The sequence below is a fragment of the Drosophila bipectinata genome, chromosome 2L (assembly GCF_030179905.1).
Source record: "Drosophila bipectinata strain 14024-0381.07 chromosome 2L, DbipHiC1v2, whole genome shotgun sequence".
Lineage (NCBI taxonomy): Eukaryota > Metazoa > Arthropoda > Insecta > Diptera > Drosophilidae > Drosophila > Drosophila bipectinata.
In genome coordinates, this window is record NC_091736.1 from 6,774,648 (window position 1) to 6,791,061 (window position 16,414).

General features: G+C 39.2%; 1 protein-coding gene across 2 annotated transcripts in view; it reads right to left on the reverse strand.

The window, feature by feature from the left end:
- The window catches only part of ush (Zinc finger protein ush), a 56,402-nt gene extending 40,244 nt beyond the window's left edge, over positions 1-16,158 (reverse strand). For both annotated transcript variants that reach the window (XM_017233415.3, XM_017233416.3), the window contains exon 1: positions 15,602-16,158. In XM_017233415.3, coding sequence (XP_017088904.2) covers positions 15,602-15,644 — 43 coding nt within the window. In that variant the 5' untranslated portion in view covers positions 15,645-16,158. The remainder of the gene's footprint in view (positions 1-15,601) is intronic.
- Positions 16,159-16,414: the final 256 nt, after the last annotated feature.

The following is a 16,414-nucleotide window of genomic DNA, read 5'->3' on the forward strand; positions in this document are numbered from 1 at the left end:
GCAGGAGGTGGGTTGGGGTTTGGCCAAAAGGGTAGACAGGTAATGCGGTTTTGTAGGCGTCGTGTCTTGCTGCTGCTGCTGCTTTGGCTGCTGTTGTTGCTTTTGATTCGATAGCGAATTCTGGGATGCAATTTGTTTCGCTAGAAGAATACACTAAACAACAAAGTTGAGGTGCTAAATCAGAGGATTTTTAATAATATAAATATGTATGTATATTTCAAAATAAACAGTAAAGAAATAAGGTATTTGGAGTACAAATTATAAAAATATTTTAAGGAAGGAAATGTTTGATCTGCACTATAGTTAGAGAATAATATTTCGTATTTTTGAAGCTATTACCTCTATTACCCCTCATCCTGCCAACTAGTGTCTTCCCAAATGGAATCTCTTCACCCATTGGCGTATTTGTAACACTTTGGCCAAGTTCTTCTAGCTCTAGCTCTTTCGGTTCCTTGTGGAATGTGTGGCCATTAATTGAAAATACTTCCCTGGACTAAGGCCAGCCAGCCAAGTGCCTGAGAGCCGGGCTAAAATGAAAGATGGTGTCGAATCGTGCACACACACACACACCCAAAACACACTTAAACCAAAAAAAAAAAAAAGAAAAAAAAAACTGTGGGACTATGATCCGAACCAATCACGATGGCATGCAAACCGCCTCCAGCGGGGAGGAAGAGAATCGGGAATCGAGAAGCGAGAATGGAGAATGGAGAACTCGTGCTCCTCTGGCGACTAACTACGTTGATCATCTCCCGCGATGATGCGGATGGCCAGCAAGAGCTAAACGAGCCGTGAAAGTGTTATAATGGGCCGAGTGGGAATGGGATACCAACCAGAGCAGTATCATTACACTGAGAGTAATGAATAGTGTTCTACTAATATTTATAATGTGCCTTGTGGTATAGATCGAGACCTTAGTTACCCTAAATATCTTAATATAAATTTTTTAATATATTAATTTATATTTTTTCTCAGTGACTACCCCCAACCCATCACTTTGTGAAAATTGCCTTGTGTTTGCCTAGGTTGTTAGTTCTGGTTCAGAACATTTTTTTTCTACCTCCGCGGGCTCCATTGATATCATAATCATAATCGTTAATAGACCACGCCCATATAGAAAATACATTAGCTGGGAAAAAGATAGTATTTCGGTGAACAAGCGACTCCCAGAAGATGAAAAGGCAAATTTGTGGAGAGTCGAAGAAAAAAAAATAAATCACAGGCAATTTTAATACAAAATCTAACACCAATCTGACCCCCAGCCGCCCACCCGTCTCCTGTGGGGCGGCGGGTGAGAGCTTCGTGCAACTTCAACAGAAAATGTATCTACAAATTGTGTGGATCAACTGCAACTGCAAATCCTGACTCCCTGACCCCGGTGAACCAGCACGCTCGCTCTGCGCTTTTTCTGGCAATAACGTGGCCCAGGCTCTTAACTATTTGGCCAAGAAGAAACACCAAAAAGCAATGCCAGACAAAAATTAACACCTTTTTGCCAGCTGCTGACTGCGACCGAGCTGCTGCACGAGCTGATTTTGCATTTTAGATGGACACCAAACCACAAAAAAAGACAGAAATAAGAGGCATGGGGCATGGGGCAGGAGCTGGGCGATTCCCATTCGGGAAAAAAAGAGAGGAGCCTAATTGGCATGCTAAACAAGCTGCGTTCAACACGATCTACACAAGCCTATCAGCAGCAGACGTCGAACTCCAAAACGAACCCGAAAATACAATAGGAACAGTGGTCCTCAATGGATTAAGAGGGTATTTAATTTAAAGGTTTTGTTAAAAAGCAATACTATAAGTCTATCATATTTCTTTCATAATATTTTAAAAATATTTTTAATAATATTTAAATTTTTAAACCACTGTCACGCGTCACTCTTTCTATAGCTTGTTTGTTCAAATTGCATCGGAAATGGTCGAAAAGTGCGACATTAGTTTCACACGAACGCCCACACTTGGGGACTAGGATGAGGGACTTGGGAATCGAGGGATTTGGAGGGCTTCTCAGAGGGAGGCATACAGCTACTCCAGCTCTGGGAAAAGGAAAAAAATTTGATCAACTTTTCAAGATTTGGTCAATCCTCTTATGGCCAACTATTGAATAGCCAAGTAGGCCGTAGACAGGAGCTTTTTTTTAGAAGTGCCTTCAAACCTTTAAAAATAATAATAATATTTGATAATCTTGTGTAGAATAGAATCGAACTTGTATAGAATATTCTTAAATATGTATTAAACAGATATTTTAAGAAAGTACATGAAAAGATATATTTTAGATTATTGAAACCCCCTGAAACCTTGAATTTGAAACCTTTCAAACACCCTATCTCCAACACTTTCAACTTTGATGACTCAGACATTGATATGAAAAGGAAAAAACAAAACCAAAAATAAGAAAAAATACAAAATGCAGTCAAGGATGGGGCCATGATATCACCTCTGGCCATGCGGGGCCCATCAAGCCCGGCGTCTGGCGACCACATTTGGGATAAAAACTCCAAGATACGCGCCAGCCCGAAAACCTTTTCTCCAGCCCCGGCCACATTATGGTCAAGTTAAGATCGGGAAGAGGAGTTGGTTATGCATGGCTTGGAACGTGGAGTGCCGTTATCGCTGCACTCACTCAGTCAGTCAGTCTTGGGGCCTAATCTACGTCGAGTTATCGGCCAAAAGGAGCCAGAAGGTCGGGGCTGTATGGCTAAGAGACTATATAGCATATACAGCTCGACGCCAAGTGAATCATGCCTCATGCCACATGGTTCTCCACGTATTGGATAAGCCGAATGTCGCTGCACTTATAAAATAATTACAAGACAGAGAAAAAGGGGGGGCTTTGGGCCACGGTGGCGTATCTCTCCCACCTGTCCCACCTGGCTAGAGTCGCAAAAGTGGTGGCCAGGAATGCGGGTCGGGTCGGGTCGGACTCGGGGCTGTTTCGAGTGAGTGTATGTGTGGTCGAGTCATGGTGAGCCGCGATTCCAGTCGGGAATAATCGGACAAAATGCCTTTTGACTTTGACGTGCCAAACAAAAGTCGCGGCCTTATCGCTGACCTCGATCTTTACGCAACTAAGGGGGGAGGGAGAAAGGGAAGTGCACTTTAAAAAAATTATAAGCCCTAAGCTATGTATGTACATAAAATATTCTATTAAATTTCTTCAAAAAAACAAACAGCTTAAAATGTATTTCTATGGAAATATAATAAATATTTTTCTTCTTCATAATTTCAGTTTCTTTAATAGATTTACTTTCCGATTATGAATCAATTAAAATTATCAAGGGTTAATTACTGGGTCGTTGCTGTCATGCTTTTTAGGTTTCTAGATTATTATTATTATATTTTTGTTGCCGTGCAGCTTGACAACAAAATTTCGAAAACGAAAGCCAACGAGCCGGCCAAATAATGACAGGCAATGAAAATCAAAATCGACTAAAAAGCAAAAAACGAGCAAAAAAACAAAATCAAAATCAAAACCAAAAACCAAAAACTGAAACCAAAATCAAATCAAAGCCAAATCAAATGCCAGAGCACAATGTTCCACGTAAATCATAAATTGTACTATCTGGCGAGGAGATCTACAAACGGATGCTCCAAAGCGGGCCAAACATAATTAAGAAAACCGAAACCGAAACTGAAACTGAAACAGAAATCGAAATCGAAACTCGCACTAAGAGATACCACCAGTACCAGTACCCCCCCTGCTACCAGTTTCTGTAATGGCTTTGGGGTTGGGGTATGTACGAGACGAGATGGATGGCCCAAATGGCAGCTCCAATCGTATCAGCCAGGTACAAAGCAAATGTTATGCCGGTAGCTCTAGCTTGTCCAGATTCAGCTGCGATATGGTCATGATAGCCGAGAAACTGAAGATGGAAGGGATTTTTGGGAATGGTTTCTAAGGAAGGCTAATTACTCTTATATGTTTTTTAGGAAAATATATATGTTTTAGGTTTTAAGTTAAGATATAACTTGTTTTTGTGGATCTATTTTAGACACATTATATCATTGGATAGTTTTTAATTGAAAAATTTAAAAAAAACTGTGTCTTTTGAACATCTCAATATTCTGAATATTCTGTAAGCCGGTTTCTCATTTAAAAAATGTTTAAAATTTTAGAGAATATCTTCAAATAATTTATTTTAAAAGCTTAAATAATATAGACCAGCGTTTAAGGTTTAAATATATATATATATGTATTTTGAAATACTTTTCTTTTAATTTTTTTAGAAAAACTTCCAGGAACTTTTATAGTACGACTTGTAGAGTAATATTTTTATAATAACCCCTAAAAAGATAGAGTATCCAATTAGTAAAGTCCAAGACACCCTCCAAGAAGAAGCTCTAAGAGGAAAAATCATTCAATGTCGGCGACAAAATGTCTTTATTCATCTTGCTGGCTTTTTGCTTAATTTCTTTTCAAATCAAATTCATATTTTGCCGTCAGACCCGGGCAGGAAAAGGCCAGTAAGAGGGGGGCAGGGGCAGGGGAGGGTCGATGGCCTTATCAGTTGGCCAATAAATGACGCACAATGACAGCGCGGCATCAGAAGATTGAGATGACTGCCTGGCAGACTGGCTGGTCGGGAATGATGGGCAAGATTGTCCGACGAAGGCAGAGGAAACCGACTTTGCTATCAACATTCTCATAAATCGATGGCCAGTGGACAATCAATTCTAGAGGAGAAGGAGGCAGAAGGACCTTATCTAAATGCCATTTAAAAGAGGAAGAAGAAAAGTCACAAACGGGCACGCGTACAGGTGGATAAGCCATGCATTTTCTGGGCCCATAATTAAAATGTTTTAAATGGCCAGCAAAAAAAAAACGAGAAGTAAGTCGGCCCAGACAGAACACGTTGTTAACATTCATTTAAGCCCCCTCTTTTTGTGGCAGGAACTTCCCTGCCCACCCCCCGCCCCCTGGCAATTACGCTAAACTGAACAAACAGCAAAGCTGTAAACAAACACGCATCCATCAGCGCCAAGCCCTCAGAGGACCAGTTGCAACATTCTGGTTGCAAGTTGCAGGTTGCCGGGTTGCCTGGTTGCCTCTGGTTGCTGGTTGCCGGTTGCTGGATGCAACAGGTATTCCCGCCACGCACTGGAAACCCGTTTATGACCACAAAAGTCAAGGCAGGACACCAAAAACAAACTATACAAGTGGAACCTGTGGTGCTCCCAGTTCCTAATGGCGCCTGTTGCCATGTAAATTATGCTTCCTCGACACTTCAAGACGGAGATTGCTCTTAACAGGGCTAACTATAAAGAGGGGTATTGTGAATATTTTACAAAACTTGGTTTAAATTTAAATAGAAATAAATGTTAAAAATAATCAACACTTTATATTCTGCAGATAGTAACTATTAGATACTTTGAAAAGGCTTATAACTTTAGGTCTAGTCTAATTATGGTGTATGATCCTTTTTTTTCGAGGAAAAGTTAAGAATAATTATTATAATCTTAACCTTTTTTTAAAGAGTATTTCCTCCTATATCTTAACATATAAAATATCATCCCTTTGACTAAAAACCCACTTATATTTTCCTGGTCAATTGCATCAATTCCTGATTCTCGATTCCCGATTCCCAATTGGCTCCAACTTGGCGACGCATTCGATAGCTCTTGGAGATATTTTTTTGCGGGCTCTCTCCCTTGATCTCCCCTTTAGTTCCCTGTTCCCTGACCAATGTCCCTTGGCCCCTATATCTTCCATACACTACCCTGTCCACGTGTGTCCCCGGTATCATCGTATCATAATGGAAGACGAGACTGTGAGGCTGGCATTTAGATAAGACTGGCGGCGGCGGCAAATGTCTCCTGTCTCCTGCATCTGCATCTTGGCCAGAATGCAAGTTGTGGGCCATTGAGGTGATTAGGCTTAAAGTGCTCTCTGCAAGGCTGGCCACTAAGCCTGTTATGGGAAGACTCATCGCATTCTTTTGCGCCAAAAGCAGGCGCCAAAATCACATGATTGAGCGAGAAATCCACATCAGCGATATGGAGAGCAACGAAAACAAAGCCAAACTAATGAGATTTTTTTTTATATACATATATATTTTTTACTGATGACGCGTTTTGTTTCTCGGTTTTGAAAAGAATTCTTTTAGTTTTTTTTTTTGGCAAAGTTCAGAGATAAGAATCGAAAGAATTATATAGTTTGTACAGTATAGCGTTGTGTACCATGCACTCCCCGACCCGAAAATTCCCGAATTTCAATCTGTAACATGAGTGATTCGTTTTTAATCTTTGATTTCGATATATGTAGAAACTGTTTGCAGTTATAACACTGAGAGAAAATATAACAAGGTATTTTTAACATCCTTGAAAAATTTTAAAAATCAAAAATTAAATTTAGTTTTATATTTTTTTAGCCATTTAGGACCTACTTTGGATTTAAGTCTCTCAAAACTAATAAAAACTTTAAACCTAATTTTTTTCTCACTGCCTCGACTTTTTTCTGGCCAGCTTGGGAGTTGGAAAGTTGGATGTTTGTTGGGTTGGGCTCGAAGACAAGCAAAAGATAAACGAACAAAATGGCCACCGAGCGACATGAAGGAGCTCCAAATGCTCGGGGCTATCGCTGCGTGGGATCGGCGCAAAGCTAATGGCATAAATAGATTTCATATTGCCCTCCATTTGCGCCACTGTCAGCCCTCCTCTACGCCCTACTCCCTGCTCCCTGACTTGTTCAATCTTAATTACACATAGACAGAGTGCGTTTGCCTCAGCGTTTTGATCAGCAAATAAAATCTAGAAATATATTTTTATGGATTTTTAATCGATTGCCGCACGTTGCCTTGTTAGCCCAGTTTGCCATGTTTGTTTCTGGGCCTTTTGGGCCAATGATTCTATCGATGGTATCGATGGCTTCTGCCATTTCAGTTAACTTTTGATTGTCGTGCGTAAATGGAAGATATTAGGTAGGGGCCAGTCCCAGGGGCAAGTCCTCTATTATGGATATTCTAGTCTTAGTAAGTAGTCTATTTTTTAAATAATTAATATTAAAAATAACATTAGGAACCCCTATTTTATTTCTAGTCCCTCAACAGCTGTAAGACCCCCAACCTCCTGGTTTATCTCGTAATTAGTTTGCTTTTCCGCTCCCATCGAGGTGGTTTCCCCACCACCATCGATTTGTATTGAGACATCCTAATTTTGGTTTATGGGCAGAGGTGGCTTCCATATCCCCACCTCCTTCAAAAAGTACAACTGCTTATCTCTAATGACAAATGTTTGCTTAAAAATCTTTTAATTGCACTTGTTTTGGGTTTTCGGCTGCGGCTTCTTCTTCTGCTCTTCTGCCTTCCTGATAAGCCAAATTAATCGCAGTACTTAAATTTTCATTTTGAAATTCCCTCGGTCTTCGATACGATTTCGTTTTCGATTTCGATGCCAACTCAAGTGCAGATGTCAGTCTCTGACGCTTCTCCTCCGACCATGCTATCTCCCTTCGCCGTGGACATGTAAACTTAATCAATTTATCACCTGGGGGACACATGGAGCGGCGGGGTGGCTGGGCTCTAGATAGGCCAGGCTGTACACTTTGTAATTAATAATTGATTGATGAGGCGAAATAAGCAAAACTAAAACTCTAGCCGCGCAGTGCTTCCAAGAAGCCAGACAGAGTAGACCTCTTCCACAGCAAATTAAGCTGATACGAGATGCAATCTCTGGAATTCTGCTGATTAATAAACACGTGGAGTGGCCTTAAAGAGATATATAAATAGGAGAGTGATCTCTCAATCTCTTTCACATGAAAGCATATTTTTGAAACTCATTTGGAAAAAGTTTCTTAATTATTGCAAGGTATATGCTTAAAGGGTATATTTATCGGCTATATCTTTGACAATATACTTCGATCTATGAGCGGAATGCATTAAACGATTTTAAGACCGATTCTCCACCAATCTGCAACAAAATCTGGCAACGAAATATTTTTTCGTATTTTTATCAAATTTTATGAAGGGTCCCCTTCCAAAATGGGGGAAATGCATGGAAGGCCAATATTTCTCACTGTGAAGTCTATATCTCTGCCGATTTCCATCCGATCCTTGAGCGGAATACCTTAAACGATTTGTAGATCGATTCTCCGTCAATATGCATCAAAATCTACCAACGAAATATTTTTTCATTTTTTTGTCAAATTTTATGGAGGGTCCCCTGCAAAAATGGGGAAAATGCATGGAAGGCCAATATGACACACTGTGAAGTCTATATCTCTGCCGATTTCCATCCGATCCTTGAGCGGAATACCTTAAACGATTTGTAGATCGATTCTCCACCAATCTGCATCAAAATCTGGCAACGAAATATTTTTTCATTTTTTTGTCAAATTTTATGGAGGGTCCCCTGCAAAAATGGGGAAAATGCATGGAAGGCCAATATGACACACTGTGAAGTCTATATCTCTGCCGATTTCCATCCGATCCTTGAGCGGAATACCTTAAACGATTTGTAGATCGATTCTCCACCAATCTGCATCAAAATATGGCAACGAAATATTTTTTCATATTTTTGTCAAATTTTTTGGAAGGTCCCCTGCAAAAATGGGGAAAATGCATGGAAGCCCAATATGACCCACTGTGAAGTCTATATCTCTGTTAATTTCCATCCGATCCTTGAGCGGAATACCTTAAACGATTTGTAGATCGGTTCTCCACCAATCTGCATCAAAATATGGCAACGAAATATTTTTTCATATTTTTGTCAAATTTTTTGGAAGGTCCCCTGCAAAAATGGGGAAAATGCATGGAAGCCCAATATGACCCACTGTGAAGTCTATATCTCTGTTAATTTCCATCCGATCCTTGAGCGGAATACCTTAAACGATTTGTAGATCGATTCTCCACCAATCTGCATCAAAATATGGCAACGAAATATTTTTTCATATTTTTGTCAAATTTTATGGAGGGTCCCCTGCAAAAATGGGGAAAATGCATGGAAGGCCAATATGACCCACTGTGAAGTCTGTATCTCTGCCGATTTCCATCCGATCCTTGAGCGGAGTACCTTAAACGATTTGTAGATCGATTCTCCACCAATCTGCATCAAAATCTGGCAACAAAATATTTCTTCATATTTTTGTCAAATTTTATGGTGAGGGTTCCACATCAAAAATGTGGAACAATGCATGGAAGGCCAATGTGACCCACTGTGAAGTCTATAACTTCTGAGGCCTTCCTTAAATGTTGGGGAAATGTGTGAAGATGGAAAACACAAGGCACTGGGACCTACAATTCTTGAGGAGATTACCTAAAAAGATTATTGTATCGATTTCTTATTAATCTACAAAGAAAATCATTAAACCAAATATTGCAAAAAAGGAAAAAATTAAAAGTCACCGTGTGATCTAGCAATCTGAGCTCAATCTCTGTGGCGGGCTTAATATTTTTCAAGGTCTGCACTTTGACTGGCAATGGCCACCAGCAGATAATCGAAAGAAAGAAACAGAAAGCCCATACTACAGTACGTGAATATATATGTACATATGTATGTACAGACGTATAGTAGGGGCTTATATGTGGCGATGATGATTTGCAGTCTAATGCCCCGGCCCTGGGCAGGCAAGGCCCGGATTGCTGGGCTTAATCAGAGATTGCAGATGGAAGCGACAACAACGAGGCACTCGAGGAGCGAATGGCCACCAGATAGAGGTGGGGGCAGGAGCAGGGGCGGGGGAGCATACAGAGGATCGATGGATGGATGGATGGACGGTCAGTTTGGTTGGTCAATTAAACGAATGCTGCGCTGAGATCGCTGGGAATAGATAATAGGACCTCGGCATGAACTTTATTTCGAGAGATAAGACCGCCGAGTGGAGCTCCAAAGATTGATAAAGAAAGGCCAGGCCAAAAAAAAATAAATGAAAGACCAGAATCGAAACTAATTAAGTGGGTGGAAGCTGTCGGGATGGAGAGAGCGAAAGAGGAGTATAAGGTATCCGGAGGAGCAGCACTCCACCAAAGATTTGTATCTTCAGGCAAGCGTTTCCCCGTCTTATTTTTTTTTTACGAAATTGAAAATCATTGGAAATCTGAAGTAGAAATCAAGGGGCCAACCACTAGACGGCATTCTTCTGCAGTGAAGCGATAACGATAACGATTAACATTATCGCTGACAACGCACAAGAACATCACATCATTCCGGGCCACTCGAAATTGGAAACCCAAGCCGCCAGATGAACGCACACCGATAAGGTGTCGAAATTTGAACTGAGATTTGTCGCCCAGATATCACTTTCAAAGTCTTTGTAGGCCATCTCTTTCTAAAATTTGTATCTGTCTCTTTTGTTAAATCAATGAGTGTTTTTGGGTGTTGAAAGGTATATGGTTTTTTCTGCATAGATAGTCTTAAATAATTAAATTAAGGCTGAAGAAGTCAGTTTTAATCCTAAAACTATATAATATACTATACTTTAGATTTAAGACATTTTCTTGGTATAATTTTAAAATAATCAACACTTTGCTACCCTCTTCATATTCTTTGTTTATAAGGCGAAATCTATTCGAAGATCGTTGGACGATCAGTCGGTCGGTTAGTGGGTTGCTGATAATGACTTCGAATTTGCCTTTGGAACTTCCCGTCGTCCCACTAGTACTTTGGTTTGAAATCAGTTCTATTTGTTATTTCGGCCTCCGATGATTATCGGGCGAGATTCGGGATTCGTCGGTTTCCAGACCCTGACAGAGATTTATGGCGGTCTAGCTATCAACGCCCTCGGAGACAGTAGAGGATCCACGGACTCCGAGTATGATTCTAATTCCGATTCTCCAGACTGATTCGATCTGATTCTAAATCGAAAATGAAACTGATATGTGAAATTAATTAAATCCAGAGATATGGCGTTCCAATTGGAAAAAAGGGAAATTTGTTATAGATCGATTGTTATATATAGGCTTGAATATAGCTTATAGAAATAAAGTGTGTTTGTACTATATATTGTCATTGTTAGGGATATAAATCTGTATCCGACAAACCACATTACATTGACGTTTTTATCTTTAGCTGAAAATCTCTTCAAAATTGTTATGAACGAAAAACACACAACACACAACAAATGTTGTTGTTGCAATTGTTTTTTTTTATTATTGTTGTTGGGCGAGTTCATTCTCTCATTTTTGAAGCAAAGCGCGACAATCTTGCCATCAGATCTGTTGATAAAAAACAACCGAACCGAACCGAACTGAACAGACCCCGGAGCATTGTACAAATCATACAACAACCGTCACAGCAACAGCAACATCGTTAAAAAAATCAACGCCAGCAACACTAACAATCGACAGCTGTTTTAAGCCATTTTTTTTTTAAGCTTTATTTTATTTTTTATTTTTATTTGGTTTGGCCCGGCTTGGGAATGTTTTGAAAATGACTACAAACCATTATCGCTCTCCGGGCATCAAATTTCAAACTTATTTCGATTGCATTTCAAGATTAAAGCGGAAATAAACAAACGATTGGATACTGGGGATATGATAGAGACTAGAGGTGATTAGTCAACTGTAGGAAATACAAATCAAGATCTAACAAAAAAATGCCTTTCCTTAAAGTAACTAAGGGAGATAAGGAGAGATCTGACTTGGCATAAGATATAATATCTGACTTCCTCTAATAAATATTTACTTGCTTATTCCCAAAGATTAAGATCCTCTCCTTGATTTCCACATTTGGCTTATTTTTAAAACCATATTTTATCAGTTTCCAGTTACGTTCCTCGGCTTGATTAATCACTCGAGGAATTTCCCCTTTAAGGCGATAAGAGAACAGCAACTGCAATATCTGAAATCAGAATATTTTGTCGACTGGGCTGACTAAGTCGATCGTCAAGTTACTCCCCTTGCTAAAATGTACCGCCTATCATACACCCGCCTCTGCCCTCATTCATTCGCCTCACTTGATATGCAAATGTGCTGGCCAAAAACAACGATAATAAAATAATATAAAAAAAAAATAAAAACAAAAACAATTTGCAATTTGTAATGCCTGTTAATGTTTTTGTTGGTGTCGGTTGGGCGTTGTGTACGATTGTTGGTTGTTGTTTTTTTACATATTTTTTTATCTGGTGATATTTCCTGGTCCGATTTCCACAGCAAATCAACAAAACAGAGACAAAGAGCCAGTTGGGGTAGCGAGGGCTTATCGCAATTATTAAAATACAATGTCAAAATGGCCAAAGCTCGAGATTATCTTTGCCAATTGAAATGAACAGTGGCCATATCCAGAATGAGTGAAAAGGCCTTGGCTTGCAACCTGAGCCCTGGCTTTTTATCGCATTATCGTGGCAACTGCAACGGCAGCTCTTCGAATGCCAAACTGCAATTGCAATACGCAGTTAGCTTGGCTTCTCTTATCGCATACTCCCCCCCATCACCACCTTATACCAAGCTCCCCTCAAACCGCTTATAGAATCCCCAAAGCCCCAGAAAGCAAACCAAACCGCTTGACACGTACCGCCACGATTTCAGATATGAGAGAGAATTCTCCACTGAAATCAGAGTCCGGGGTAAATACTATTCTGGATTTTAGCAAGAAAAAACATTAGACTTTAATTGTACATTTTATAGTCCATTCTGATTAAGATAAACATATCAAATCATGATGACTAAGTAACTAGGCTTGAGACTATTAAGAAAAATGTCGTGTAACAATTGACATTTTGAATTTTACTTTATTTTAAAGTAATTATTGTTATTATTCGAGGAAGGATCTATTATTGTAACAGATCTATTTTAACACTAACTGAGCTAACATGAACTAACTATTATAAAAATAGAAGTATCTTTCTTTTATAAACTCCTAGACTTCCTAATGCTAATTACACTGCCTATGAATAACATATTTCTTAAACCCATTGATTTTATTTTCAATACCTATTAAGAGCTTACAAAATAAACCTTTAATATAATTCAAATTTCAGTTGAAAGCTGTCTTATAATGTACGGATCGATTTACTAGGAAAAATTATCGAAAATTTATCGAAAATATAAAAACCAAAGGTTAATTAGAATTTCAATTTTAAAAATGTATTTGAAATCTATTTCTCTAATTTATAACCTATATAACTTCTATCCATCACTCGATTTCTTTCAGTGTTTTCTAAAAATGATTTTTTCAGCCCGCTTGCAATCGAGTAAAAATTCGAAACTCAGACTCGAGTTTTGGCTAAATTGTCACCCGCATGGGGAGGGCTACCATATAGCGATGTCGATGGCGATGGCTTTGGGCCTTAGGTTGTCTTTCTTTTGTGGCGGTGGCTGCCGTTAAACGACACGAAAAACAATAACAACTAAACAAGAGACAAGCGAACAACCAACAGCTGGCCATTAACATAAAATTAGTGATAAGCGTAATTAAAATTTATAAAAAAACGAAAAGCCAACCCAGAAAAGTAGTTATCTATGTGCGACGATTGCACTCCCTCAGGTTTTGAAGCTCTACGAGAGGTATTCAGATAGAAATCAATGGCAGGTGGAAGGTTTTCTTAAATATTTGACACTCTATTTAAAATATAAAAAAATAAAAATATTGAAAATATTACAAGTAAAAAAATAATCTATAAAAATAAGCTGGATGTAGTTATAGTTATAGTATTCATTTCTAGATACCCTTTCATAGAGCATTTAAGAATTAAAGCCGAGGGCGTTGTCATCACGATTTCTACACTGCAATCGCAACAATAGCGAGTTTGACTTCGACTACACTACAAATGCCAGTTATTGAAGCTTATGTAAAAAAAAAAAGGTTTTAAAAAAAAGTGGAAGTGGAAGTAGTGCCCACAGAAGCTCCAACTACGCAATTGTTTTTGTTGTTGTTGTGCCTTCTACTGTTGCTGCAATTGTGATAAAAGTTTATCGAGTTTTTCTTGCCACCCAGCCATACAAGCCACCACCCACCAACACCCACTCCCCCAAACCTACACCCACTTCCCCACACCATCTGGAAAACAACGGGACAGAAGTAAAGCAAGTGTGCAAGAGATAAATATGCAAAGCAGAATAGTTGGCCAAAAGCTAAGGGCCAGAGAGTGGGGGAGGGGGGAGAAGGTGGATAGGTACCGAGGGATAACCCATTGATAGTGCAGGTGCAACAACAACAACATCGTACAACAGCTGCTTAGATAAAAACGCCCTAAATTATCATAACGCAAATGGAGAAGTTTCGCGTTATCCCCTCCATAGGGGCCTCCATATCGATAAATACTTTCAAGTTTTTACACTAATGCGGGTGTTCCATTAATTTAGGGTTATAGTACTTTAGGGTTTATCAGATAATTAAATAAAAGGTTAATATTTTAAATTAAATAAAGGGATTACACTTTCTTTTGTGAATTATGTACATATGTATTTAGTTTAAAGTAAAATACTAGTTTCAAAATATTTTTAAATTATAAAAGTTTTTTTTTTTTCAATAAAATATCGATTAATTTAGGTTAAAAAACCTTTAAAGGCTACAGAAACTTTTTAAGACCTGATCTTTTCTCCCAAAATCCAATCGAATTAGTATCTTTAGACTTTCAACCTCTTTTGTTTATATTTTCATAAATATTATCACCAGTTTCTATTACTATCACAATAAATATCCAATCCAAATACAGAATGATCATCATATTATATTTCCTCCTAAGTGTATCATGTTTTGAACTTATCGATTCTTGGCAACTTACTGTGAAAGTTCCATTTTCATGACTCGGACCGATATCGCTCGGCGGCGACTGGGTGTTGTTGTTTTTGGATTACTGGATTGGCTTGGACTGGAGGGGGGTATTGCTATAGTTTAGCCAACCTGAGCCGGGGTGCTGGGTGGGGCTGGGGCAGAGTCAGCCAGCCGAGAAACGTGCTCGGAGCAGAAGCAGCGACTGCGATAAGGAGTCCAAAATGGCAGAATGGATAAAGCGGAAAGATGGGTGGTGGTGGTGGTAGGGTTCTATGATTTTTCGGGGGTGAGTCTGAGGTGAGTTTGGGGGCTACAAAAATCCAAGGTGTGAGGTGGCAAATGGCGTCCAGTGTCGCAGGTCCGGCACGTTTTATCGATTTCGATACCGAAATGCATTCATTGGGTGTCAAATGGTTCGGGGCCATAAATATATCAAATGGCAAACAACGAAATGTAATTAGTTAATATTCTCGACTCTCTTTTCACAAAAATATTCATAAGGTGTGTCAGCCGAGCACGTACAACAGGTATCGATATCGATAACGACTTATATTATATATTATACTTATATTTTTAAGACAAGTGAAACAAAAGATTAAAAGTACTATATACCTCTATATTTTTGATTTGTTATCAAATATTTTTTAAACTCCAAATAAATCATTTAAATGTTAATTATCTTAATGTCTTTATAGTTCTTGGTGGTTATTTTTTGGCCACTTTTTCTTGGCATAGTTTATCATTTATCTAGCCCCCCCCCTTGCGATTGCCCCTTTCTTTGTTTTCTGTGTTTGCACATGTTTTGGTGTCCAAAAAACGACATCTGCTGACCCAGCACGGCCACTTTGAATGGGTCAAGTGGAAGACCAGCCAGCGATCGTTAAATTACAAGCCAAAATTGTCATTAAAATGGCCAATAAATAAAACGGTTAAATCGGATATCTTAACTAACCTTTATTCAACGGCTTGGGGTTGGACTGTTTGCGTCGTGACATTGCGAGTCCAACGGCGGGGGGCAGAAAGGTGCTTTTCCGACGCAGCTACGTCGGCATCAAATCTGCAGCAGATCCAGATCCGTTTCCTTTATGGCGGACATTTACGCTCACACCTACACACACACATACACAATCGCTGATCACTCCAACACACACAAACACACACTGTGATGCACTGATGGCGGCGGCAGGGGGCAAGTATCAATAATGATCGCGATTATTTGTATTATTTATTATACGCGGTGATTAAAAAATACTTAATGAATTTTTAACGATCGGGGCGGCAAAAAACGCGCGCGCGTTTTCCAATTGGAGAACCAACGGGACGGTGCGGAGGTGTAATCTCAACAATATCTGATTAGTGGCAATTGTTGATTGTGATACAAATAATTATTATTATTATTAGTATTATAATTGTTGGTAATGTTGATTGGTTTGTTGTTGGCTTTGAGAAGTCGCGTGTTTTATTGCCAAAAAGCAAGCGAGTGCGAGGTGAGACGTCCGTTCGCTTGAAATCGTGAAATTTCTTTGTTGGAGCCCATGTTCGCGGGTTCGAATTCGAGTTGTTTATTCGAGAAAGCTCCCATAAGCTTTCGCTCTCGGCCGCGATTGAAACCCGAACTGAAGCAAAAGCTCCAAACGGTGTTGCCATTCCAGACATTTTTCGGCTTTTGGCCATTTTTTGAAAAAAGTCATTTATAATAAAATGCTTTCTTTCTGAAGTCAAATAAAAGAATAGAGAACCTACATATTTAGTAATATTTTAAGAA